Raw genomic sequence first — 27,713 nt, forward strand, 5'->3', positions numbered from 1 at the left:
AGTTCGAATACATATATTTGTTACTACTAGTTCTATATATATATATATTTTACTGTACTGAAAAGAATTTTTATATATAATGGCTCTCTTGACACATAAAAGTAGCAAAAAATAAATATAATTTATATAAGTCGAAAATTATAAACAATCTAATATAATAAAATTATAAACATTGGATGTATACATAAATATATATTTTTCAAATTTTTCGTAACATAATTAAAAAATTATTGAAATTGGCAATATAATTCATCGATGAATTTACAAAATACGATATATATATTATAATTATAATAAGTTCATCTATTTTCAAATCTTTTTAAAGATTCAAGATCAATTATTCATACATTCCATATCTTCTCCTACATTATCCTAATATTTGAAAATGAAATTAAACAAATTTGACTTATTATCGTTTACCAAATACATAAAATACGTTCGATAATTAACATAACATCAGTCTTAGTGCAACATTGTTTGTGAACATTTGCTGTGAACAAAAAAATAATTAAAGTTTAATATACTTTTTACCAAATAAAATTTTAATATTAAAATTATATTAATTAATATGCAAAGTGAAAAACATTGAAGAGTTATTTTTGTATTTTTGTAATTACTATGATTTTAAAAAATTTACAAGAAGTAAAATTGTAAGAATATTCTCCATTTTAATATTCTTCCCTATATAATATTAAAAAAAAAACTTATAATTAATTATTCAAAATATCAACAAAATTTCAGCATTGAATAAAAATTATTTAAAATTAATTAATTTGTAGAAAGTGACAAATTAATTCTTCGCATCGCATAATCCAAAAGATGTATATCAGTTTAGAAATTTTTTGTGGAATAGTAGTAGCGCTTATTGCACTCTACTATTATTTAACAGTTAATAACAATTTTTGGAAAAATCGTGGAATAGCTGGACCAGAACCCGTTCTAGGATTTGGCAATATGAAGAAAGTATTGTTAGGGAAAGAATCGATGTCACAATTTCTTACAAAGATATACCATGAATATAAGAACGAACCTATAATTGGAATATTTACAACAAGAACACCCCAATTAATTATCAAAGATCCAGATCTTATAAAAACTATCTTGATTAAAGATTTCTCCAAAATCATGAATCGAGGATTACTGCCAATGGTCTCGGTAAGTAAAGAAAAAATAATATTGTTTCAAAATAATAATAAATAAATAAAGTAATATTTATTTTTTCTTACAATTTGTGCAAAATATTTGATATTTTATTCGAGTAAGTAATTAAAAAAAAAAAAAAAGAAGTAGAAAACAAAATTAGTGCAATCAATACAAATTCATTCTTTATCTGTATGTGGCATATTTTAATTATTCCTTATGATAACTCTTTTCACAAATTATATTTTATCAATTTTGTACAATAATTTTGTACAGTAAAAATGAAGAACATTCCTTATTTCTAACTAAAAGTAACAGAGTTGAATAAATAAAAATATAATGAATAATTATTGAAAATATAACAAAAGAAATATTCTAAATAAATAATATTTGATTTTTTTAATATGTTTCAGGGAGAGCCAATATCTCAACATCTCTTCAACATAGAGGCAGAAAGGTGGCGACCATTAAGAATACATCTTACACCAGTATTTACCGCCAATAAACTCAGAGGAATGTTTTCGTTGATTCTCGAGTGTTCTATGCATTTCGTAAGTTACGTGGATAGCTTAGTGAAGAAAGGAGAACCTGTCAATGTGCGAGAAGTTGCCGCCAGATTTACCACAGATGTCGTTGGAAGCTGTGGTTTCGGCGTAGAAATGAACTCGTTGTCGGAAAAAGAGAGCGAATTTCGACGAGTTGGAAAATCTGTTTTCGCTACAAATTACGCGAGAATAATAAAACATAGAATCAGAGAGTTTATGCCGCGATTGTACAATTATATTCTTTATCTATGGCCGACAGACGAAATGGCGGAGAAAATTATAAAGCTAACGAGAGAAACACTGGAATACAGAGAGAAGAACAATCTCTTTAGGCCCGATTTTATGAATATACTATTAGATCTTAAGAAACATCCAGAAAAGATTGGCCTTGGTTAGTTGATATAGATTTATCACGCAGAAAAAAAAATTTGTAAAAAAAATATTCATAATTCTGGTATCTTTTTTTTAAATATTTATTCTAAAGTTTTTACTTCAAGTTGATTTATTGTTCCTGCTTAAAAAACGAAAAAAAAAAAATAATAATAAAGTTATTAATTGACTTTGTTTTACAGAGTTATTTATTTTTATAATTGCTTATAATTGCTTAAAATCGTATACGCATTACTTAACTAAACTACTAAAATAAATTATAATAATTTTAGATGGAAATGACTTTTATCTGAAAGAAAAGATACTATTCTTTGCGTATATTTATAATAATTATTTCGTATTCGAAAATCAATATATCATCCACTTCTCTATACTCTTTTTTATCCTATTTTAGACGTAACAAATGAATTCTTGGCAGCGCAAGCATTTATTTTCTTCGTTGCCGGTTTCGAGACTTCGTCATCAACGATTAGCAATGCTCTTTATGAATTAGCTTTGAATCCTGATGTTCAGGACAAGTTGCGAAAAGAAATCAAAGAATTCGCAGCAAAAAATGACGGAGAATGGAGATACGAAACCATAAAGGAAATGGAATATTTGGGAAAAGTTTTTCAAGGTGAACTTACCATTGAATAATTTTTTTTAAATGTAATTTCAAGATTTAAATTTTGTTTGTTCGTGTGCATAATTATTATCATTTTACTTTATAACAAGTGTTAATATTTGCGAGATAAGATTCAATTCTAGATATGATAGTTGGACATATTTTATGTCTTCATCTTATCAAATTAATTTTCACTTTGGTCACTAGAATCTTCAAAAGTATTAGCGTCTCACTAATATATTAATTACTTTGATTAATTCTCTTTTATTCCTATTTTTATATTTACAGAAACTCTAAGAAAATATCCATCTTTGCCATTTTTGACTAGAGAATTAATTGAAGATTATACATTCGAAAGTAATAAAGTGACAATTCCAAAAGGGTTAAAAATATGGATACCCACTTACGCCATTCATAACGATCCAGATATTTATCCGGATCCAGATAAATTTGATCCTGAAAGATTTTCGGATGATAAGATAAAACAAAGACATCCCATGCATTTTTTACCTTTTGGACACGGACCAAGAAATTGCATTGGTGCATATGTGCAACAAAAAAATTTTTCAATCAAAGATAATAATGGTAAAAGAAAAAGAATGGTAACGTAGGTATTAATTAAAATTTTGTTCCAGGTGCACGATTTGCCATATATCAAACAAAAATTGGATTGATAAATATTCTTCGTAATTTCAAGCTTGATGTTTGCGACAAAACGTTAATTCCTTATAAACATCATCCACGTGGTTTACTTTTAATGCCTTTGACGGATTTATATTTGAAGATAACTAGATTGACAAATTAATGATTTTTTAATTTAAACATTATTATTATTTAGTAAAACGCATTAACAATAAAAATATATAGTAGTAGATATAGTAGATATAGTAGAGATAGTATATTCAACAATGTAAATAAAACTATTATGTAAAACATAATAATATAATAATTATATTATGATTTATTGAAAGTGTTATCTATTTTCATTTTTGAAACTATTTTTTTCTAAAATTTTATCCATATTATCGTTTCTCAAAAATAATAATGAAATTATATTGTTTAATATAAATTTTTTAACTATAAAAATTATCTATTGTCATTTATCATTATATCTTATCGAAAAATGAGCTTCTATTTTTTGAACTATAATTAAAAAAATATATATTTATATACAAATAAGTTTCAAAAATCAAATAGAAATCGTGGAATTTAACGTTATTTTAACGTATCTTTACACGATAAAACAGAATAAAAATTAAGAATTATCTCGTGAGTTTCTCTAATGAAATGTTTTAACAAAAGATAGCGCTAACGATGAATTTTTATTTGAATATACTATTTATTCTTCTATTTATTTTCTTTGTCTATGTTTATTTCATCCAAAATTCTAGAGACTATGATATACCTTTATATCTATAATCTAATAATCTTTAATGTAAAAAATATGAAATTCATATTCTTCATTTTTATCTATGTAAAACATGGTAATGTAAATATAATATAATATATCTCGATATTGTGACATTTTAATGCAAAATATTATTTAGAGATAACGAGGGATTTAAATTATAGGATTGGTTCAAGAATAATTAGAGACAAATTCATTTATAAATATAAATTAGATATCACAATATTGAGAGTGATATCTTAATAACAATAAAGATAACGAATGAAAAAAATGCATTGAATTTTAAGTATATTCTATATTTCTTCTATGATTGTAGTTAAAACGATATTTTACTATACCATGAAATGTGCACATTAACATTTAATCTTCATATGAATGAAGGATGAACGACTCTTTGATGGGAAATCAAATATTTTCCATCTCGTATCCCGAATGGATCGATTTCGTCGGTGCGGACACGAACGTTCGCGGTTGGCCACATAAATAAACAGAGTCGAATTTATAGAACTCATGCTGTTCGGTTATTCCTCTCCGTGAAGCCCGAATTCTTCGACCGCAGAGAATCGTCAATATTCTGTATCCATCGGTATCGTGTCGAGGTGCGAAGTGATTATATATTTTTCTAATTTCGATTAAATTATTTCTCGAGTGTATTATAAAATTTTACGCTTACTTACGCTTACTAAAATAAAAATGTGATCGAGAAATTAAATAATATATGCATACAATAAATAAATTACATGTAACCATTTATTATTTTATATCTTATTGATTAAATTTTGTGGAAATATAATTCTACATTCTACATTAGTGTCTGATGATGAAAATGTGATTTTTATTGATAAAATGTGTTTGTGTAACAAGGATTTTGTTAAAATATGATAATATTAGAGTAATATTGTTTTAAACTTATCTATATCTTTTTCTGTATAATGTACGTATGAATTATTTGCAAAATTTGAATTTTAAATATTATTATTTCGTATAATATTAAAGTAAAAATGAAATGATTATTTTTTAAAATTAATCTTGAAACTTATAATATTTCCATAAAATATTTGAACAAATAGCAAGAAGTTCCAAAAATAAAAATACCTTCGGAAATATAAATATCTTACATTCTTTGTGTTGCGTTCGTGTATATATATATGTTTTGTTACATGGAAAGTAGATTAAATTTTTGGAAAAATTTTGCGAAAAAAAAGAAACGATTTTGATCTTATATCAATCTTATATCGAATCGATTTAATTAATGGAGTAATTAATAATCAATAAAGAATTTTTTAAAGAATTTATTTCTTTAAAAAATATTATTTTTCGAAATAAAGATTTTTTTCAAGGGAAATACAAATTATATCTATTAAAAAAATATAACTGTATCTTCGTTTAAATTTTGCACAATTGACACATTTCCTCGTAAAATAATTCTTATTTTTAATCAATTTCTTCAATCGATTTTTCCAAGAACTTTGTAATACTAACCTCAATCTTTTTTTACGCGAATTACAATAATTTATTTAAAAAGATTTTAAATTGATCAAGTTTCGAAGAAACATTTTTCAAAACTTTTATACACAATCGTTGGCCGTTTCATAAATATTATTTAAATATTACTTATGAAAAAAAGTTAAAAGTTAAAAATTATCGAGAAAATAGTTTGCACGTATCATTTATCATTAAACTTATTATTTTACGTACAGCTGTTACCATCGAAGCGAGGTGGGAATTATCATTCGAGCATTTTCTCGTACCATGCGATCCACGAGAATCGGGAAGGAATGAGGAAACTGGATGACGGTAGATGGAACGACCATGTGATCCTGAACGTTGGCGGTGTACGCCACGAAACTTACAAATCCACGTTGAAGAAAATACCAGCGACCAGGCTGTCGCGTTTAACCGAGGCACTGGTCAATTACGATCCTGTTTTGAACGAGTACTTTTACGACCGGCATCCTGGCGTCTTCGCTCAAGTATTGAATTACTATCGTACGGGAAAACTTCATTACCCAACAGATGTCTGCGGGCCACTTTTCGAGGAGGAACTCGACTTCTGGGGTCTGGACTCTAATCAGGTTTGCAATTACCTTTTATCTCAACCGTGAAACGACTCTGCTTTGTGGAAATCTGTAGTTACGTAGACGATACACTTTGTATCAAAGAGGTGAGAAAAAAAAAGAAGAGAAAATATGAACGAATCAATACACAAAAAAATCTTTTAATATAGTAGTATAGTGATGGGCAAAATAATAATTGGAAATAAATAATAAACGGTCGAAAAAACGGATCTAATATAATATAATGGAATACGAATAAATATTATTCATTTTAAGTAATTACTTAAAATAACTTTATTCGAAATTCTCAATTACTTGACTCGTGAGTAACTACTTTACTACTTAAAAGTCGAAAATATACATATATTTATATGTATATTTCGAGAAAGTCGAAATTTTGAATTTGATTATTTTTATTTATGATATTAATTTATAAAATATCTTTACGATTTTGAGATAAATATAAGAAACGATCGATAAATTTGTGAAAGTTTGCGTTAGATGAAGTAAGATAAAAATAAAATGAGGTTAAGAAATACGACAAGAGCGGTTGTTGTTCTTCCTTTTCGATTTTATATTCTTCACGTGCAAAATCAGTCCCACTCTGCGTGTCTATTTTTATATAGAAATTCTTTCGTGCATTGAAATATATAATATGTTTTCAAAAAAATAAAAGAAAAAGAAGAAGAAAATTATTATCGCGCATCAGACGATTTGATCGATGAAAGAGATTTGGTATTTATTGGACAATTGGCAGCAGCTTAAATATATAGTGAATCTGAATGCAAAATCAAAGACAAGAATAGGTGTTTGTGTAATACGAGCTGTCGTAGGGCAAACATTTCCGATCTGTTAGCTCGATGGCGGTTCCATGGTTTCTGCATTTTGAACGAGACATTTTCCGTGGTGGCAAAGCATACATTTGTATTCGTGGCTGTGTATCCAGGAAATGGACAGGTAATCAATGTTATACCGAATATATCGGTTATGAAATAATACTGCTTTTCGAGTTTGATGAACGATCGATTAATTCAATTTTCAATTAATAAATTTGTTGATTGAAATTTTTACCTATCTACGCATATAATACCAAAATTCCTTTTTTTTTCAATTTGGATTTCAATTTTTCCCTCCGATAAATATCTTATAATAAACGTAAAGAGTCGATTATTTAAAGGATAATTACGGTTAATTCTTAATTTCAATCGAATATTTTTTAATTTTTTAAAATTAAATTTTTATTTTTCCTTGTTTCGTTCGATACAGTTTTACCGTTAAGATCATCCTGCGTGCGTGCAAACATCGATCCAACGTTCTCATTACAAAAGGGATATAATTTTATGAGAACATAAATGACAAAATATTGTCCAAAGTTGAATAATTTCCATAAATTGTAATTAGATATGAAAATAAATTTATTCCGTTTAATATTCATTTATGTCGCGAATAACGCATTAATTAAATTAAATCGATGGCTTTTGTAGAACGATGATGAGTTATCCTCCGTTTATCTTTAGTTTAGTACACGCGAAACTTTATCAACGTTCTGATTATATTCTATTAAATATTTCTCCAACGCCACGTTATTTACGTATCTCGGGAACATTCTTGGAAAATATCGAGTTTTTATTGGAATTATTTCAAAATATTATTCCGATAAATCAAGTTATCTCGTATATCCGATTTCTGTATCTTCATCATCAAAAATTTCATTAACAATTTTATTATGCTGTGTACAGATGATTATAATTTTAATAAATTTTTGCTAATCTTCCTTAATATATTTCCAAAATTGGATAAAAAAAAATAATTTTTAACTTATTGCAATAAACAAAAGTTTCTTTTGTTTTTCTTAAAGGTTCATTGTTCACGAAATTTACTCGAGAGAATGATTTATTTTTTTTATGTATAATTGCATCCTCTTTTTCCAAATATTTCACGGAATTTCGTCTCTTCTCGAATAGGCACTCTCCAACAGTACTCGAAAAATCGATAATTTTTCAATTGAAAAAGAAATAATTTTATTCCGTTTTTTTTTTTCATATAAATCATATAATTAATCAATCAAACGTTTTCGAACTTTCATTTGAAAAGAAAGAAAGAAAGAAGGAAGGAGAGATTCGTGCAAATAATAAATGTGAAGCAAAGAAAATATGAGAACTGCGTTTTTCACTTATCCGTTTGCATTTCGTTGCTTAATTAATGACGCAATCAATATCAATTAACCTTCCCGTCTTCATCCAAATCCCCATTTTTCCCTTCCCCAACTCCCAAGAGAATATCTATTCGTTCCAATTAAGACAACGTTAATAAACGATAATAATTCTATAATAACCAAAAAAAAAAAAAAAAAGAAAAAAGAAAAATTGAAAATTGCTGATACCTAAACAATATTTTGCGAAATAAACAAAAGAGGGGAAAGAGAAAAAGAAATTTTTAATTTACTTATTCTCTTCTCTTTCCTTGGAAATGAATTTATTGAAAATTAAAATTAACCTGCATTTTACCTAACCTCTCTCTTCTGGCACATTGATTCACAATTATATTCGATGTTGCTCATAATATCATTCATGTACATCTATATATATATATATACTGCAATTTGAGTAGTTTATCTATTAATTTCTATATAATAATAATTTTATAGTAATCAAAAAAAGAAAAAAGAAATATTGAAAATTGCTGATAATATATATATATATTAAAATATTATTATTATGTATTATATATTATGTATTATTATATATATACTGCAATGCTTGAGTAGTTTCTCTATTAATTTCTATATAATAATAATTCTATAGTAACTAAAAAAAAGAAAAAAGAAAAAACAAAAATTGAAAATTGCTGATACCTAAACAATATTTTAATATATATATATATATATATATATATATATATATATACACATTAAAATTTTGTTATTATTATTATGTATTAATATATATATTTTTTAATATAATATAAATAAACAAAAGAGAGGAAAGAGAAAGAGAAATTTTTAATTTACTTCCTCTCTTCTTGTTGAACTTGTTGAATTTGTTGAAAATTAAAATTAACTTGCATTTTACCTAACCTCTCTCTTCTGACACAGATGATTCACAATTATATTTGATGATGCTCACAATATCATCCATATTCATCTATATATATATATGCGAAAGTAATTTCGTAATTCCGGGTTACAGGTGGAGCCATGCTGTTGGAGCACGTACAGCAGGCACAGAGACACCGAGGCGACCTTGGCGATCCTCGACAAATTGGACGTGGAGGGTGAGAGGCTGAGCGAGGAGCAGATCGCGCGGCTTTTCGGTTTCGACGAGGAGAACGGGGGGAAGGGAACAAGGTTGACGAGATGGCAGAGGTTACGGGCGGGGGTGTGGGCACTATTCGACGAGCCTTACTCGTCCTTTGCCGCGAAGTGCATAGCATGCGTCTCGATACTTTTCATCTGCCTCTCGGTGCTGTGCTTCTGCCTCAAGAGTCATACGAAGCGATCGAGGGACGACGATCTTCATTCTCACCCCCTTCTCTTTTACGTAGAGCACGCGTGCAACGCGTGGTTCACCCTCGAGATCACCCTTCGATGCCTGGTACGTTGCTCTGGTTTAATAAATTTTAAATTGTATTTCAAATGTAAATATTTTTGGAAATAATTTTTCGAGATGATAATAATTCGATTGATTCACGACTCGTTCGTTATCCAATTGATGAAGGAACTTTTGGTGGGTCGAGAGGATGGAACGTGGATTTTGTGCGAGTTTCTTTCTTTTTTTTTTTTTTTTGTCATTTTATGCGTCTTTAAAGGAGGAGCGACATGACGAAGCAAGGTTACGGTGTAATTACGGTCCTTTTCAAGCGCACGCGAGTGACGGGGGCAAAAGTGGTTCGCCAACAGCAATGCTACTGGGTTGGGACAAAGGACAGTTTTTGCGCACAGTTATGACAGTGAACAAATTTATACCGTTTCGGTTATATAACAAGTTAATTTTAGGATTAGGTCGCTAAATAGAGATAAATTAGTGGACGGTTTGATGGATTGTTTCTTGATAAAACGGTTTGAAACTGAATAACGAACATGTATCGAGGAAAGGGAATATTTATAGTGGTTGGAAAAAGTATATTTGGTATGTATTTTGTTAGTACTTTGTCTTGTTCTTGGAGCTATGGTATGTAATAAAATCAATTTATTACAAAGTTTGCTATTATTACGAGTTCTAAGACATAAGATTTGTAAGACGATTAAAAGTAAAGTTCATATGCAAATAAAGATTTACGTTTATCTCTAAACTCACGATATTCTAAAGTTCGAGGTTACAGGTTACAAGGAAGATTTCTAAATTCAAAAAGTTCTAAAGATTAAAAAGGTTCCTAAATTTCTGAAGGTTTAAAAGATTCGAAAAGTTCTGAAAGTTTCAAAGATTCAAAAGATTGGAAATATTCTGAGAGTTCTAAAGATTCAAAAAATTGGAAAGATAACAGTTTAGGAGTTTAAAAAGTTCCAAAGATTGAAAAGATTCGAAAAGTTCCGAAAGTTCCAAAGATTCGAAAGGTTCGAAATATTCTGAAAGTTCCAAAGGTTCGAAAAAATTGGTTCTGATAGTTCAAGAGTTCAGAAAGTTCCAAAAGTTCAAAAGATTGGAAAAGTTCTAATAGTTCAGGAGTTCAAAAAATTCGAAAGGTTCAAAATATTCTGAAAGTTCCAAAGGTTCGAAAAAATTAGTTCTGATAGTTCAAGAATTCAGAAAGTTCCAAAAGTTCAAAAAATTGGAAAGGTTCTAATAGTTCAGGAGTTCAAAAAGTTCTGAAAGTTTCAAAGATTGGAAAGGAAGTTGGAAAAGAAAATCTGACAGTTCAGAAGTTCAGGAAATTCGAAAGGTTTAAAAGATTCGAAAAGTTCTGAAAGTTTTGAAGGTTAAAAAGATTTAAAAAATTCTCACAGTTCAGAAGTTCAAAAAATTCGAAAAATTCAAAAGATTTGAAATGTTTTGAAAATTTCCAAAAATTCAAAAGATTCGAAATATTCTGAAAGTTCCAAAAGTTCAAAAAATTGAAAAGGTTCTGACAGTTCAGCAATTCAGAAAGTTCCAAAGATTAAAAAATTGAAATATTCTGAAAATTTTAAAGATTCAAAAGATTGGAAAGATTCTGACAGAAGTTCAGGAAATTCAAAAGATTCAAAAGATTCGAGAAGTTCCGAAAGTTCTGAAGATTAAAAAGATTTGAAAAATTTTCACAGTTCAGAAATTCAGAAAGTTCAAAAAGTTCAAAAGATTTAAAATGTTCTGAAAGTTTCAAAGATTCGAAAGGTTCGAAAAGTTCCAAGTTCTGAAATTTCCAAAGATTCAAAAGGTTTGAAATATTCTGAGAATTCTAAAGATTCAAAAGATTGGAAAGGTTCCGACAGTTTAGAAGTTCAGAAAGTTCCAAAGATTGAAAAGATTCGAAAAGTTCTGAAAATTCCAAAGATTCGAAATATTCTGAAAGTTCCAAAGGTTCAAAAAGTTGAAAAGATTCTGACAGTTCAGCAAATTCTAAAGATTCTAAAAGTTCTAACAGTTCAGGAATTCAAAAAGTTCTGAAAGTTTCAAAGGTTCAAAAAATTCGAAAAAGTTTCTAAAGTTCAAAAAATTCTCCAAAATTCTCTAAAGCCCTCTTTATATATTCATATTGCAAGATCGCGAATCTTTGATGAGATATACAATGATGTATAACACTGTGGACCAACTTCCTAATTGAGCGACATCCTAATCTAAGAAAAATCCCTAGAACGAGACTGAGGAGCTACACCACCCACAGAGTCCACTATTTCAGGAATCTAATATTTGTAATAATTCTTTTCAGATAGGATGATGCTGATTGAGACTAGCATGAGAAGACTAGCAAGAATATCGTCTCAAGTTCCAAAACCACGTCGAATTGCTTTTAAATATATAAATTTTTCTCTCAAAAACGACATTGTCCTCTCAACATCACTCTGTTCAATGTTCGAACATATTTGTTGCCTTAAAAAAAAAAAAAAAAAAAATTCGCGAAAACAACATCAGAAAATACATTAAAACGATACATCGGGTATGAAAAATTTTCAATCTTAATTTTTAATCTCCACCCAATTTTACATATAATCCTTCGTTAGCTTGAAATTATTAGATTCTTAAATTGATTGAAAAATTGGAAATTTAAGAGCCATTAATTTTCATAAAGGCGATTCGCGCAAATTATAATAGCAGGATTGAACGATCATCATCGTTCGAAAATATCGTAGAACATTTCATCTCGTTAATACCTGAGCATAATAAGACATAAGGAGGAATTTCCCTCGAAAATTTTTCCTCTTTAATTCATAGCAATTCGAGTTCCACCGTGTGGCAAATAGGGATTCGATAATAGGCCAATCGATCACCGCGATCTATCTACGTGTGATTTATTACAGGATTTCACATACAAGTGAAAAATCTTTCGCCAATCTTTGTCGTTGGAATTTTTCCACGTTCGTTTTCGGAACAAAATCAATACGCGAAATACCAAACGTGTCACGCGAAACATAAATTACATTACGAGTGATCTTTCAAGAGTCGCGTGTTAAACCTTTTTCCCTTATTTCTCGTTTCGATTTTAAAACAACCGCCTCGATAAAATAATTTCGACCCAATAATTTCGAAATACTTTCCTACCTTCCAACGAAGAATAGACGGATTTTTTAATTTTTAATGCTTTAATTTTTAATTTTAATGCAAGTTCATGGCGGACGTGGAAGATGTTTGGAACTCGATGATTTCTTTCGTTTCCACCAAAAGTTCCGAAAGAATCGATGCATTCTTCTGAATGAATTCTTCCTAATTCTATCCAAATATAAAATAGAATAAGAAGGATGAAAATCCTTTGCTCGAACTAAGTTTCAATCGAAACCAATTTATCAATTCTCATAATCCTCTATACACGGGTTGCAGGTAAACCCAAGCCTGAAGAGATTCGCTATGTCGCCATTGAACGCGATAGACTTGGCCGCAACGCTCAGCTTTTACACCGAGTTCCTCACGAAATCCAGCCTGTATCTCGAGATACTGTCGATAGCCCGGGTCCTCCGCCTCTTCAAGCTGACCAGACACTCACCAGGTCTCAGAATTCTGATCCACACCTTCAAAGCTTCGGCCAAGGAGCTCGCCTTGCTGGTTTTCTTTCTCGTCCTTGGGATAGTCTTGTTTGCAAGCCTCATCTTCTATGCTGAGCGCCTTCAAGTAAGTTCTTTACACCTCTCCCTCTCTCTCACTCTCTATCTCTCTCTCTTTCTCTCTCTCTGTCTGTCTGTCTATTTCTCTCCCTTTCTGACTCTGTTTCTGTCCTTGTTTCTGCATTTGTCTGTCTGTCTGTCTGTCTGTCTGTCCGTCCGTCCGTCCGTCCGTCCGTCTGTCCGTCTGTCTCTCCCTATCTCTCTCTGTCTCTCCCTGCCTCTCTCTGCCTCTCCCTGCCTCTCCCTGCATCTCCGTGCCACTCTCTGCCTCTCCATGTCTCTCCCTGTCTCTCCCTGTCTCTCCCTGTGTCTCCCTGTCTCTCCCTGTCTCATGCTATCTCTCCCTGTCTCTCACTGTCTCTCCCTGCCTCTCTCTGCCCCTCTCTGCCTCTTCCTGCCCCTGCTGCCTCTCCCTGCATCTCCGTGCCTCTCTCTGCCTCTCCACGTCTCTCCCTGTCTCTCCCTGTCTCTCCCTTTCTCTCCCTGTCTCTCTCTGCCTCTCCATGTCTCTCCCTGTCTCTCCCTGTCTCTCCCTGTCTCTCCCTGTCTCATTCTATCTCTCCCTGTCTCTCCCTGCCTCGCCCTGCCTCTCCCTGCCTCTCCATGTCTCATTCTATCTCTCCCTGTCTCTCCCTGCCTCGCCCTGCCTCTCCCTGCCTCTCCATGTCTCTTCCTGTCACACCCTTTCTCTCCCTTTCTCTACCTGTCTCTCCCTGTCTCTCCCTATCTCTCCCTGTGTCTCCCTGTCTCTCCCTGTCTCATGCTATCTCTCCCTGTCTCTCCCTGTCTCTCCCTGCCTCTCCCTGCCTCTACATGTCTCTCCCTGACTCTCCCTTTCTCTCCTTGTCTCTCCCTGTCTCTGCCTGCCTCTCCCTGCCTCTCCCTGCCTCGCCCTGACTCTCCCTGCCTCTACATGTCTCTCCCTGTCTCTCCCTGCCTCTCTCTGCCTCTCTCTGCCTCTCTCTGCCTCTCTCTGCCTCTCTGTGCCTTTCTCTGCCTCTCTCTGCCTCTCTCTGCCTCTCTCTGCCTCTCTGTGCCTCTTTCTGCCTCTCCATGTCTCTCCCTGTCTCTTCCTGTCTCTCCCTGTCTCTCCCTTTCTCTACCTTTCTCTCCGTGTCTCTCCCTGTCTCTCCCTATCTCTCCCTGTCTCTCCCTGTCTCTCCCTTTCTCTCCCTTTCTCTCCCTGTCACTCCCTGTCTCTCCCTGTCTCTCCCTGTCTCTCCCTGTCTCTCCCTGTCTCTCCCTGTCTCTCCCTGTCACTCCCTTTCTCTCCCTGTCTCTCCCTGTCTCAAACTGTCTCTCCCTGCCACTCCCTGCCTCGCCCTGCCTCTCTCTGCCTCTCTCTGCCTCTCTGTGCCTCTCTCTGCCTCTCCCTTACTCTCCCTGTCTCTCCCTGCCTCTCTCTGCCCCTCTCTGCCTCTCCCTGCCTCTCTCTGCCTCTCCTTGCCTCTCCCTGCCTCTCCCTGCCTCTCCCTGCATCTCCGTGCCTCTCTCTGCCTCTCCATGTCTCTCCCTGTCTCTCCCTGTCTCTCCCTGTCTCTCCCTGTCACTCCCTTTCTCTCCCTGTCTCTCCCTGTCTCAAACTGTCTCTCCCTGTCTCTCCCTACATCTCCCTGTGTCTCCCTGTCTCTCCCTGTCTCATTCTATCTCACCCTGTCTCTCTCTGCCTCTCCATGTCTCTCCCTGTCTCTCCCTATATCTCCCTGTCTCTCCCTTTCTCTCCCTTTCTCTCCGTGTCTCTCCCTGTCTCTCCCTATCTCTCCCTGTGTCTCCCTGTCTCTCCCTGTCTCATGCTATCTCTCCAAGTCTCTCCCTGTCTCTCCCTGCCACTGCCTGTCTCGCCCTGCCTCTCCATGTCTCTCCCTGTCTCTCCCTGTCTCTCCCTGTCTCTCCCTTTCTCTCCCTTTCTCTCCTTGTCTCTCCCTGTCTCTGCCTGCCTCTCCCTGCCTCTCCCTGCCTCGCCCTGACTCTCCCTGCCTCTACATGTCTCTCCCTGTCTCTCCCTGCCTCTCTCTGCCTCTCTCTGCCTCTCTCTGCCTCTCTCTGCCTCTCTGTGCCTTTCTCTGCCTCTCTCTGCCTCTCTCTGCCTCTCTCTGCCTCTCTGTGCCTCTTTCTGCCTCTCCATGTCTCTCCCTGTCTCTCCCTGTCTCTCCCTACATCTCCCTGTGTCTCCCTGTATCACCCTGTCTCATTCTATCTCTCCCTGTCTCTCCCTGTCTCTCCCTGCCACTCCCTGCCTCGCCCTGCGTCTCCCTGCTTCACCATGTCACTCCCTGTCTCTCCCTTTCTTTCCTTGTCTCTCCCTGTCTCTCCCTGCCTCTCCATGCTTCTCTCTGCCTCTCCCTGCCTCTCCCTGCCTCTCCCTGCATCTCCGTGCCTCTCTCTGCCTCTCCATGTCTCTCCCTGTCTCTCCCTGTCTCTCCCTGTCTCTCCCTGTCTCTCCCTTTCTCTCCCTGTCTCTCCCTGTCTCAAACTGTCTCTCCCTGTCTCTCCCTACATCTCCCTGTGTCTCCCTGTCTCTCCCTGTCTCATTCTATCTCACCCTATCTCTCTGCCTCTCCATGTCTCTCCCTGTCTCTCCCTGTCTCTCCCTGTCTCTCCCTGTCTCTCCCTTTCTCTCCCTTTCTCTCCGTGTCATCCCTGTCTCTCCCTATCTCTCCCTGTGTCTCCCTGTCTCTCCCTGTCTCTCCCTGTCTCTCCCTATCTCTCCCTGTCTCTCCCTGTCTCTCCCTCTCTCTCCCTGTCTCTTCCTTTCTCTCCCTTTCTCTCCGTGTCTCTCCCTGTCTCTCCCTGTCACTCCCTGTCTCTCCCTGTCTCTCCCTTTCTCTCCCTTTCTCTCCGTGTCTCTCCCTATCTCTCCCTGTGTCTCCCTGTCTCTCCCTGACTCATGCTATCTCTCCCTGTCTCTCCCTGTCTCTCCCTGCCACTGCCTGCCTCGCCCTGCCACTCCATGTCTCTCCCTGTCTCTCCCTGTCTCTCCCTGTCTCTCCCTGTCTCTCCCTATCTCTCCCTGTCTCTCCCTGTCTCTCCCTGTCTCTCCCTACATTTCTCTGTGTCTCCCCGTCTCTCCCTGTCTCATTCTATCTCTCCTTGTCTCTCCCTGCCACTGCCTGCCTCGCCCTGCCTCTCCATGTCTCTCCCTGTCTCTCCCTGTCTCTCCCTGTCTCTCCCTTTCTCTCCCTTTCTCTCCATGTCTCTCCCTGTCTCTCCCTGTCTCTCCCTGCTTCTCCCTCTCTCTCCCTGCTTCTCCCTGTCTCTCCCTGTCTCTCCCTTTCTCTCCCTTTCTCTCCGTGTCTCTCCCTGTCTCTCCCTATCTCTCCCTGTGTCTCCCTGTCTCTCCCTGTCTCATGCTATCTCTCCCTGTCTCTCCCTGTCTCTGCCTGCCACTGCCTGCCTCGCCCTGCCTCTCCATGTCTCTCCCTGTCTCTCCCTGTCTCTCCCTGTCTCTCCCTATTTCTCCCTAAGTCTCCCTGTCTCTCCCTGTCTCATACTATCTCTCCCTATCTCTCCCTGTCTCTCCCTGCTACTGCCTGCCTCGCCCTGCCTCTCCATGTCTCTCCCTGTCTCTCCCTGTCTCTCCCTGTCTCTCCCTTTCTGTCCCTTTCTCTCCATGTCTCTCCCTGTCTCTCCCTGTCTCTCCCTGCTTCTCCCTCTCTCTCCCTGCTTCTCCCTGTCTCTCCCTTTCTCTCCGTGTCTCTCCCTGTCTCTCCCTATCTCTCCCTGTGTCTCCCTGTCTCTCCCTGTCTCATGCTATGTCTCCCTGTCTCTCCCTGTCTCTCCCTGCCACTGCCTGCCTCGCCCTGCCTCTCCATGTCTCTCCCTGTCTCTCCCTGTCTCTCCCTGTCTCTCCCTATTTCTCTCTAAGTCTCCCTGTCTCTCCCTGTCTCATACTATCTCTCCCTATCTCTCCCTGTCTCTCCCTGCCACTGCCTGCCTCGCCCTGCCTCTCCATGTCTCTCCCTGTCTCTCCCTGTCTCTCCCTGTCTCTCCCTGTCTCTCCCTACATTTCCCTGTGTCTCCCTGTCTCTCCCTGTCTCATTCTATCTCTCCTTGTCTCTCCCTGCCACTGCCTGCCTTGCCCTGCCTCTCCATGTCTCTCCCTGTCTCTCCCTGTCTCTCTCTGTCTCTCCCTTTCTCTCCGTGTCTCTCCCTGTCTCTCCCTATCTCTCCCTGTGTCTCCCTATTTCTCCCTGTCTCATGCTATCTCTCCCTGTCTCTCCCTGTCCCTCCCTGCCACTGCCTGCCTCGCCCTGCCTCTCCATGTCTCTCCCTGTCTCTCCCTGTCTCTCCCTTTCTCTCCCTTTCTCTCCATGTCTCTCCCTGTCTCTCCCTGTCTCTCCCTGCTTCTCCCTCTCTCTCCCTGCTTCTCCCTGTCTCTCCCTGTCTCTCCCTTTCTCTCCCTTTCTCTCCGTGTCTCTCCCTGTCTCTCCCTATCTCTCCCTGTGTCTCCCTGTCTCTCCCTGTCTCATGCTATCTCTCCCTGTCTCTCCCTGTCTCTCCCTGCCACTGCCTGCCTCGCCCTGCCTCTCCATGTCTCTCCCTGTCTCTCCCTGCTTCTCCATGTCACTCCCTGTCTCTCCCTTTCTCTCCTTGTCTCTCCCTGTCTCTCCATGCTTCTCCCTGCCACACCCTGCATCTCCGTGCCTCTCTCTGCGTCTCCATGTCTCTCCCTATCTCTTCCTGTCTCTCCCTGCCACTCCCTGCCTCGCCCTGCCTCTCCCTGCTTCTCCATGTCACTCCCTGTCTCTCCCTTTCTCTCCCTTTCTCTCCGTGTCTCTCCCTGTCTCTCCCTATCTCTCCCTGTGTCTCCCTGTCTCTCCCTGTCTCATGCTATCTCTCCCTGTCTCTCCCTGTCTCTCCCTGCCACTGCCTGCCTCGCCCTGCCTCTCCATGTCTCTCCCTGTCTCTCCCTGTCTCTCCCTGTCTCTCCCTGTCTCTCCCTGTCTCTCCCTGTCTCTCCCTGTCTCTCCCTACATTTCCCTGTGTCTCCCCGTCTCTCCCTGTCTCATTCTATCTCTCCTTGTCTCTCCCTGCCACTGCCTGCCTCGCCCTGCCTCTCCATGTCTCTCCCTGTCTCTCCCTGTCTCTCCCTGTCTCTCCCTTTCTCTCCCTTTCTCTCCATGTCTCTCCCTGTCTCTCCCTATCTCTCCCTGCTTCTCCCTCTCTCTCCCTGCTTCTCCCTGTCTCTCCCTGTCTCTTCCTTTCTCTCCCTTTCTCTCCGTGTCTCTCCCTGTCTCTCCCTATCTCCCCCTGTGTCTCCCTGTCTCTCCCTGTCTCATGCTATCTCTCCCTGTCTCTCTCTGTCTCTCTCTGCCTCTCTCTGCCTCTCCCTGCCTCTCCCTGCATCTCCGTGCCACTCTCTGCCTCTCCATGTCTCTCCCTGCCACTCCCTGCCTCGCCCTGCCTCTCCCTGCTTCTCCATGTCACTCCCTGTCTCTCCCTTTCTCTCCTTGTCTCTCCCTGTCTCTCCCTGCCTCTCCCTGCTTCTCCCTGCCCCCTCCCTCTCTCTCCCTGCCTCTCCCTGCTTCTCCCTGTCGCTCCCTGCCTCTCTCTGCCCCTCTCTGCCTCTCCCTGCCCCTGCTGTCTCTCCCTGTATCTCCGTGCCCTCTCTCTGCCTCTCCACGTCTCTCCCTTTCTCTCCATATCTTTCCCTGTCTCCCCCTGCCTCTTCATGCTTCTCCCTGCCTCTCCCTGCATCTCCGTGCCTCACTCTGCCTCTCCCTGCATCTCCGTGCCTCTCTCTGCCTCGCCATGTCTCTCCCTGTCTCTCCCTGTCTCTCCCTGTCTCTCTCTGTCTCTTCCTGTCTCTCCCTGTCTCTTCCTGTCTCTCCCTGTCTCTTCCTGTCTCTCCCTGTCTCTCCCTATCTCTTCCTGTCTCTTCCTGTCTCTCCCTGTCTCTCCCTGTCTCTCCCTGCCTCTCTCTGCCCCTCTCTGCCCCTGTCTGCCTCTTCCTGCCCCTGCTGCCTCTCCCTGCATCTCCGTGCCTCTCTCTGCCTCTCCACGTCTCTCCCTGTCTCTCCCTGTCTCTCCCTGTCTCTCCCTACATCTCCCTGTGTCTCCCTGTCTCTGCCTGTCTCATTCTATCTCTCCCTGTCTCTCCCTGCCTCGCCCTGCCTCTCCCTGCCTCTCCATGTCTCTCCCTGTCTCTCCCTGTCTCATTCTATCTCTCGCTGTCTCTCCCTGTCTCTCCCTGTCTCTCCCTGTCTCTCCCTGTCTCTCCATGCTTCTCCCTGCCACACCCTGCATCTCCGTGCCTCTCTCTGCGTCTCCATGTCTCTCCCTATCTCTTCCTGTCTCTCCCTGCCACTCCCTGCCTCGCCCTGCCTCTCCCTGCTTCTCCATGTCACTCCCTGTCTCTCCCTTTCTCTCCTTGTCTCTCCCTGTCTCTCCATGCTTCTCCCTGCCACACCCTGCATCTCCGTGCCTCTCTCTGCGTCTCCATGTCTCTCCCTATCTCTTCCTGTCTCTCCCTGCCACTCCCTGCCTCGCCCTGCCTCTCCCTGCTTCTCCATGTCACTCCCTGTCTCTCCCTTTCTCTCCCTTTCTCTCCGTGTCTCTCCCTGTCTCTCCCTATCTCTCCCTGTGTCTCCCTGTCTCTCCCTGTCTCATGCTATCTCCCCCTGTCTCTCCCTGTCTCTCCCTGCCACTGCCTGCCTCGCCCTGCCTCTCCATGTCTCTCCCTGTCTCTCCCTGTCTCTCCCTGTCTCTCCCTGTCTCTCCCTATCTCTCCCTGTCTCTCCCTGTCTCTCCCTGTCTCTCCCTGTCTCTCCCTACATTTCCCTGTGTCTCCCCGTCTCTCCCTGTCTCATTCTATCTCTCCTTGTCTCTCCCTGCCACTGCCTGCCTCGCCCTGCCTCTCCATGTCTCTCCCTGTCTCTCCCTGTCTCTCCCTTTCTCTCCCTTTCTCTCCATGTCTCTCCCTGTCTCTCCCTATCTCTCCCTGCTTCTCCCTCTCTCTCCCTGCTTCTCCCTGTCTCTCCCTGTCTCTTCCTTTCTCTCCCTTTCTCTCCGTGTCTCTCCCTGTCTCTCCCTATCTCTCCCTGTGTCTCCCTGTCTCTCCCTGTCTCTCCCTGTCTCTCCCTGCCACTGCCTGCCTCGCCCTGCCTCTCCATGTCTCTCCCTGTCTCACCCTGTCTCTCTCTGTCTCTCCCTTTCTCTCCCTGTCTCTCCCTGTCTCTCCCTGTCTCTCCCTATTTCTCTCTAAGTCTCCCTGTCTCTCCCTGTCTCATACTATCTCTCCCTATCTCTCCCTATCTCTCCCTGCCACTGCCTGCCTCGCCCTGCCTCTCCATGTCTCTCCCTGTCTCTCCCTGTCTCTCCCTGTCTCTCCCTGTCTCTCCCTACATTTCCCTGTGTCTCCCTGTCTCTCCCTGTCTCATTCTATCTCTCCTTGTCTCTCCCTGCCACTGCCTGCCTCGCCCTGCCTCTCCATGTCTCTCCCTGTCTCTCCCTGTCTCTCTCTGTCTCTCCCTTTCTCTCCGTGTCTCTCCCTGTCTCTCCCTATCTCTCCCTGTGTCTCCCTGTTTCTCCCTGTCTCATGCTATCTCTCCCTGTCTCTCCCTGTCCCTCCCTGCCACTGCCTGCCTCGCCTTGCCTCTCCATGTCTCTCCCTGTCTCTCCCTGTCTCTCCCTTTCTCTCCCTTTCTCTCACTGTCTCTCCCTGTCTCTCCCTATCTCTCCCTGTGTCTCCCTGCCTCTCCATGTCTCTCCCTGTCTCTCCTTGTCTCTCCCTGTCTCTCCCTTTCTCTCCCTTTCTCTCACTGTCTCTCCCTGTCTCTCCCTATCTCTCCTTGTGTCTCCCTGTCTCTCCCTGTCTCATGCTATCTCTCCCTGTCTCTCTCTGTCTCTCTCTGCCTCTCTCTGCCTCTCCCTGCCTCTCCCTGCATCTCCGTGCCACTCTCTGCCTCTCCATGTCTCTCCCTGCCACTCCCTGCCTCGCCCTGCCTCTCCCTGCTTCTCCATGTCACTCCCTGTCTCTCCCTTTCTCTCCGTGTCTCTCCCTGTCTCTCCCTATCTCTCCCTGTGTCTCCCTGTTTCTCCCTGTCTCATGCTATCTCTCCCTGTCTCTCCCTGTCCCTCCCTGCCACTGCCTGCCTCGCCCTGCCTCTCCATGTCTCTCCCTGTCTCTCCCTGTCTCTCCCTGTCTCTCCCTATCTCTCCCTGTGTCTCCCTGCCTCTCCATGTCTCTCCCTGTCTCTCCCTGTCTCTCCCTGTCTCTCCCTTTCTCTACCTGTCTCTTCCTGTCTCTCCCTTTCTCTCCCTTTCTCTACCTGTCTCTCCCTGTCTCTCCCTATCTCTCCCTGTGTCTCCCTGTCTCTCCCTGTCTCATGCTATCTCTCCTTGTCTCTCCCTGTCTCTCCGTGCCTCTCTCTGCCCCTCTCTGCCTCTTCCTGCCCCTGCTGCCTCTCCCTGCATCTCCGTGCCTCTCTCTGCCTCTCCACGTCTCTCCCTGTCTCTCCCTGTCTCTCCCTTTCTCTCCCTGTCTCTCCCTGTCTCTCCCTGTCTCTCCCTACATCTCCCTGCCTCTTCATGCTTCTCTCTGCCTCTCCCTGCATCTCCGTGCCTCTCTCTGCCTCTCCCTGCATCTCCGTGCCTCTCTCTGCCTCTCCATGTCTCTCCCTGTCTCTCCCTGTCTCTCCGTGTCTCTCTCTGTCTCTTCCTGTCTCTCCCTGTCTCTTCCTGTCTCTCCCTGTCTCTTCCTGTCTCTCCCTGTCTCTCCCTATCTCTTCCTGTCTCTTCCTGTCTCTCCCTGTCTCTCCCTGTCTCTCCCTGCCTCTCCCTGCCTCTCCCTGCCTCTCCCTGCCTCTCTCTATCTCTCTCTGCCTCTCTCTGCCTCTCTCTCTCTCTCTCTCTCTCTCTCTCTCTCTCTCTCTCTCTCTCTCTCTCTCTCTCTCTCTCTCTCTCTCTCTGCTTACACTTGAGAGGAATGTCAGGTGCAAGATTTGTGGATCTGCGATGGAACTCGTCGTAATTGGAAAAACTGTTGTTTCTTTACTTTCGTTGTAAAGGATGGAGAAAGTACACAGAGTATGAAGGAAATGTTGTCTTGTCCTCTCCTGGAGAGGAAGATTTTGAAAGTCTCTTTTTTCTTTTCTTTTTGTTTTTTTGGAAAATGTTCCCTCCACTTGGAATTCTTGGAAGCTGTGAAAAATGTGGATTCGAAACATCATTGAATAGAATGCCGATCATATGACGATTTGCCGAAGCATAATCGTGATTATTATTTTGCGAACAATCGTTTTGGAAACAGTTTCGTTCGGAGGATAAAGCAGGTGAAAAGATAATATATTTGTGCGCAATTATTTGGTCAACTGTGAAATTAATTGCACGCAAGTATGAAATCGTTTGAATATCATATCATATAAAGTTCTGTTATCCAACGATAATCTGTTATTTTCGTATCATTTTAAAATTGAATGGAAACGTTTATCGTGTGTTTTATTCATCGAACGAAAAGATACGAGAAGTATTATCCTTCTTGTAAACACGTTTCCCTTTTTCGCTTTGTTGTACATTTGTCGTGCAAGCTCGACGATCGATTTTTACATCATTTCTTTTCATTTTTATCGCGTGCAGCCCAATATATTTTAATATATTTGATAATTTGATATTCCCTGGTATGTCGAATTATTGGAATTCCATTGAATAATAGATTGCCGTACCAGCTATTTTCATTGATAATAAACAACTATCCCTTTCCTCTTCCCTCTCCGATATAAATAACTGATTTTTATAAAATTAATATATCGAAAGAGAATATTGCCAATGTCGTAAATTGTTAAAATTGTTAAAATATCGAATTGGAAGAAAATTACAAATATAATAATTTTCGTTGTATTGAAAATAAAAATTTATAGGAATTGTTTGAAATTTATCCGCGCAAGAAATTTCTATAAAAATGGATAAAAATATTTTATACGACAAAAGATTAATGGATATATATATATAAAAAAAAGAACGAAATCACGCGTATATTTATTTTTTTTTTTGATAAAAATAATATCGAAATAATATTTCACCGGAATGAATTAAAACGAATAAAACGAAAGAAGAAGTTTCCATTTTTTTTTTTTTTTTTTTTTTAAGAGAATTACAAACTCTCTCCCTTTTTCCATAAAAATGAATACATACTCCATTGGGTACGTATAAAATCTCTGCAATATTACAATTATAAAATTCTATAAAACTGCCACTCGAATCCATAAATCTTAAAATGACGTGTGATACGCCTATGCTCGCAGGAGAACCCGCATAACGACTTCGACAGCATACCACGAGGTCTCTGGTGGGCTTTGGTGACCATGACGACAGTTGGTTACGGCGACATGACACCAAAAACCTTTCCCGGAATGTTCATAGGGGGATTGTGCGCTATTGCAGGCGTTTTAGCCATCGCTCTTCCGGTTCCTGTTATCGTCAGCAACTTCTCCATGTTTTATTCCCACACACAGGTTTGCACCTCGTTTCTTTTTTTTTTTTCTTTTCTTCTCCTCCAAAAGAAAAATGTCCCATCGTCAAATTGTCAAACCAACATCTTAAATCTTGAAATAATCGCTGAATAACAAAATAACTATAATAAATTGGATCACGATCTTTCAAAGATACGCCAAGATACAATGGATGATCGAGGAGGAACGCCAATGTTAAATAAATAAACGATATTTAAATAAACCTGGCATTGGACGCGAGGTTTTTTTCTTTTCCTCGAAGCTACGTGGAAAGTTAACGGAAAGGGGACGCGCGGAAAGATTCCTCCTCTTCTCCTTTTCTTTCATTTTTTTTTTCCTCTCCTCTCATCGGATTAAGCCGCCCAGGCGAGTACGTAGTATACGCGGTGAATAACGCGTTCACCGTGGGAACACGGAAGCGGAAATCCATTCAGCCGGGCAACATGTAAACTTTTGCACTTTTCACCAGCCAATTTGAAAGTTTTCCACGGGAGTAAAGAAGTTTCTCCCAGCCCGGGCCCGGGTGTCAATTTTTCATGCGACACCGTTCAAGCGGCACGGGGATACCCGACGAATATTCGAAACGAATGTGGTGGGGGAAAGAGCAGACTGGTGGCGCCATCCAATTAATCGACAACGAAATATTCTGCCTCGTTACCGGGTGTTAGAGTCGCATATAACGTGGCCGTTTCTCGACACGTTGTTCGGAATAATAATCTCGATCTTTTCGCTCGTGTATACACGATAATATTAATCGAATCGAACAAAAGTTAATCTTCGCGTTTATGCAAGAAAGAAAAGAAATTTATTTTCCTATTAATTCGTATTGTTAACCCGTATTAATTCTACAATTTTATACGTATTTTAAAGAATTAGACATAGGTATACGAATCGTGCATTTTGGCAACGGGAAGTTCTCTATTAAACGTTTCATTGGAGCGAAGATCAGGCCGGGGCTATGAGTTTAAGGAAGCTCGAAAGTTTGCCTTGGCCAAAGTTTTTCGGGAAACATGGTGAAAATTAAAGGTTTCCAGCTTGCATGCCTATTATTTCCGCTCGTTTCGCGAATCTTCTCCGCGAGATATTTGCGGATACTTATAAGGGAATGATGAATGCGCGCGCGCGCGCGCGCGCGAGAGAGAGAGAGAGAGAGAGAGAGAGAGAGAAGCGTGATAGAATTGACGGAAGGAGAAATGTGATAGGAAAAAAACTTTAAAGCAATAAAGAAGAATGAATGTACGTATTATTTGTCACAGGCTCGCAGCAAATTGCCGAAACAAAAACGAAGAATTTTACCGGCTGAGGTGCCAAGACGATCGAGATGTTTGAGTTATCGAGATGCCAACGATATTCAATTTCAACTCGCTTCCAGATCGTTGAGGCCGAGGCCGCCAACCATCGGATTGGAAAACGTTTTAAATTTACAGGTAAATTAAAAATTCACGCAATTTTCAATTTACATTCTTGTATGTATCCCCTTTAACACGTACGCTCATTAATAAATTGTTTACAGCATTGATAAAATTAATCGAATTTCCTCCTTTTTGATTTCCATATTGATAAATTTTAAAGTTGTCAAAAAAAGAAACATTGACAACTACGGATTTCGAGATATAAGAGAATTAGGAATTAATGAATAAAGCTGTCTAACAAGATTTTAACACGTTTGTTATTCTCGCGAGAAAAACGAAATATCCTTTTTACAATTTACACAGAATCTAGCCAGATGTAACACTCGCTAAGAAATGAACGTGTTTCTCGCAAGCAGAGAACTCGAAATGTAAAATGTAAGAGTAGCATAAGTGAAAATGTTAAATAAAAATACGTGTTGCATCGTTTTAACTTGGACTTAAAATATCAGAGTGTGGATTTTTAATAACTCAAAATAACTTACTTTTTCAATTCAAGGCTTAAAAAGATTAGAAATGGATTGAAGATTTTTTTTTCTTTTTAAATGGATTCGATCACAGCAACGATTTCTAAGATGTTAAAATCTATCTAATAGGCAGATTATTTTTAGATAAAATATCAAAGTGTGGATTTTTAATAACTCAGACTACTTTTTACTTTTTACTTTTCAATTCGATTCGAGGCTTAAAAAGATTAGAAATGTGTTGAAGATTTGACAGATTTCGAAATTCGAAATCTTTTCTTTTTTCTTTTTAAATCGATTCGATCAAAGGATTTTTAAAATGTTAAAATCTATTTAATAGGCAGATCATTTTTAGATAAAATATCAGAGTGTGGATTTTTAATAACTCAGACTTACTTTTTACTTTTTACTTTTCAATTCGATTCGAGGCTTAAAAAGATTAGAAATGGGTTGAAGATTTGGCAGATTTCAAAATTCAAAATTTTTTTTTTTTTTCTTTTTAAATCGATTCGATCACAGCAACGATTTTTAAGCTGTTAAAATCTATCTAATAGATAGATCATTTGGATAATTAAAATTTCTAAAGGTGATACATTTCTCTTCGAGTTTTTAAGATTTTTGATTAATTAATCAAGTACTTTGGCTGGCTCATGATTTTCCAGATGCCAGAATATCTTAGTACCGGTCATCATAATCCATAAAAAGATGATCTATAGCATTCGATTAATCTTCCTTAGTGATAATCTTGTTCTCTGCAATGAAACAGAAGAAGTTAATCTAAAAAGTTTTGCCCATTATATCCATCTATAATTGAGAATTGTTGAATTGGTTATATACCAATGATTATCTTTTTTTTTTATTATTAATCTCAACGATGTTAATGATAAATATTAATTAAAATTGTCTTGATAAAAATATGCAATGCATGGTTTTTCTGAAAAAGTCCATTAAAAAAATTATTATTCCTATCATTTTATAATAAAATATAACGAAAAATACATAGATTGTTTATTTATTTATATATACATATATATATAAAATGAAAAAATTTTTGCTTATTGGATTGCTCGATATAACAACTCTATTGTTGCATACTAATTGAGCTTGTTCTACATTCCTTTTTTTCTTCTTTTCGTACTTCTTTTTATACAGTCTAATATCACGATAAATTTATCACCAGAGTCCACCGTCGGAGGAAGCATAAATTCTGACAGAGTGGATTCTCTTCTCCTAGCTAGCAACAATCCCGTGAAAAATGGGAAAACAGTCGACGAAGCCATGGATGACGTGCTCCAAGAGGAGAGGAGGAACTCTGTAAAGACACTGTATACTCCCCATCGTCCCTGAGAATCGATGTAACAAAAATCAAAAAATAAAAAAAAAATTTTCATCCAATACAATTATCAATTATCAAAGTTTTCATTCGTAAAATTCAATTCCCCTCCACGATAAATTAAATTTCATTTTTTTCTCTCGAATTTAATTCAACGAGTAATCATATTCGAATAATGATTATCGGTTGAAATAACAATCGAGAGGGATGATTAGATGAGAGAACAGATGGTAAATGACACGCGTGAAACGTGTCGATGTCGGGCAAACACCGTCTATGAAAATATTATCGGTGAAATGATCGTCGTTAATCCCGGCAGAATCAATGATCGCATCAGAGGAGGACTTGATCAAAATTAGAACCGCGCGGTTAAAGTAACAGATGTCGTCGAAAGACGTGATATACCCATTCCTTTATATATATACACATCTTTCTCTCTATATAACCGACCTATTTACCGAATGGGTGAGTGATCAATCGTGTTTGAATAAAAATGAAAGTAGGTGAGAGTAGGAGGAGGTGGAACAATGGCCAACGTGCAATATTCCAGTATATAACAAGGTTCAATTCGACGTGTGGATAAGGATCATTGTTTATGCTTGTTTACGCTCTCCATTTCCTCTTGGAATCATCTTCCCTGTGAAAAAAAGCTTCATTGATTTGCAACGAATTTTCATTTATTAT

General features: G+C 39.4%; 2 protein-coding genes across 6 annotated transcripts; both read left to right on the top strand.

Annotated features, from left to right (window-relative positions):
- Window positions 1-460: 460 nt before the first annotated feature.
- LOC413083 (probable cytochrome P450 6a14) lies at window positions 461-4,033 on the top strand. Of its 3 annotated transcripts, none has more exons than XM_006565013.2 (6): window positions 461-650; window positions 742-1,155; window positions 1,554-2,076; window positions 2,470-2,691; window positions 2,968-3,219; window positions 3,315-4,033. In XM_006565013.2, the coding sequence occupies exons 2-6, from the start codon at window positions 820-822 to the stop codon at window positions 3,482-3,484; spliced, it is 1,503 nt and encodes a 500-aa protein (XP_006565076.1). In that variant the 5' UTR covers window positions 461-650; window positions 742-819; the 3' UTR covers window positions 3,485-4,033. The 3 variants fall into 3 exon arrangements, with proteins under 3 accessions (XP_006565076.1, XP_006565077.1, XP_026300601.1); XM_006565014.2 differs by having other exon boundaries at window positions 780-1,155; XM_026444816.1 differs by lacking the exon at window positions 461-650 and having other exon boundaries at window positions 705-1,155.
- A 321-nt stretch (window positions 4,034-4,354) lies between these two features.
- LOC551845 (potassium voltage-gated channel protein Shaw) lies at window positions 4,355-27,104 on the top strand. Of its 3 annotated transcripts, XM_624230.6 has the most exons (7): window positions 4,355-4,686; window positions 5,788-6,162; window positions 9,333-9,737; window positions 13,095-13,382; window positions 23,617-23,826; window positions 25,080-25,250; window positions 26,877-27,095. In XM_624230.6, the coding sequence occupies exons 2-7, from the start codon at window positions 5,866-5,868 to the stop codon at window positions 26,898-26,900; spliced, it is 1,395 nt and encodes a 464-aa protein (XP_624233.3). In that variant the 5' UTR covers window positions 4,355-4,686; window positions 5,788-5,865; the 3' UTR covers window positions 26,901-27,095. The 3 variants fall into 3 exon arrangements, with proteins under 3 accessions (XP_624233.3, XP_006565075.1, XP_006565074.1); XM_006565012.3 differs by lacking the exon at window positions 13,095-13,382 and having other exon boundaries at window positions 26,877-27,104; XM_006565011.3 differs by lacking the exon at window positions 23,617-23,826.
- Window positions 27,105-27,713: the final 609 nt, after the last annotated feature.

The sequence above is a fragment of the Apis mellifera genome, linkage group LG13 (genome assembly GCF_003254395.2).
Source record: "Apis mellifera strain DH4 linkage group LG13, Amel_HAv3.1, whole genome shotgun sequence".
NCBI classification, from domain to species: domain Eukaryota; kingdom Metazoa; phylum Arthropoda; class Insecta; order Hymenoptera; family Apidae; genus Apis; species Apis mellifera.

Coding starts and splice junctions, on each gene's coding strand:
- LOC551845 (XM_624230.6), top strand. CDS start 5,866: ATGAGGAAACTGGATGACGGTAGATGGAACGACCATGTGATCCTGAAC. Junction 23,827..25,079: donor TGTTTTATTCCCACACACAG/GTTTGCACCTCG, acceptor TATTTGTCACAG/GCTCGCAGCAAATTGCCGAA. Junction 25,251..26,876: donor AAAACGTTTTAAATTTACAG/GTAAATTAAAAA, acceptor ATTTATCACCAG/AGTCCACCGTCGGAGGAAGC.
- LOC413083 (XM_006565013.2), top strand. CDS start 820: ATGTATATCAGTTTAGAAATTTTTTGTGGAATAGTAGTAGCGCTTATT. Junction 1,156..1,553: donor GATTACTGCCAATGGTCTCG/GTAAGTAAAGAA, acceptor AATATGTTTCAG/GGAGAGCCAATATCTCAACA. Junction 3,220..3,314: donor CGGACCAAGAAATTGCATTG/GTGCATATGTGC, acceptor ATTTTGTTCCAG/GTGCACGATTTGCCATATAT.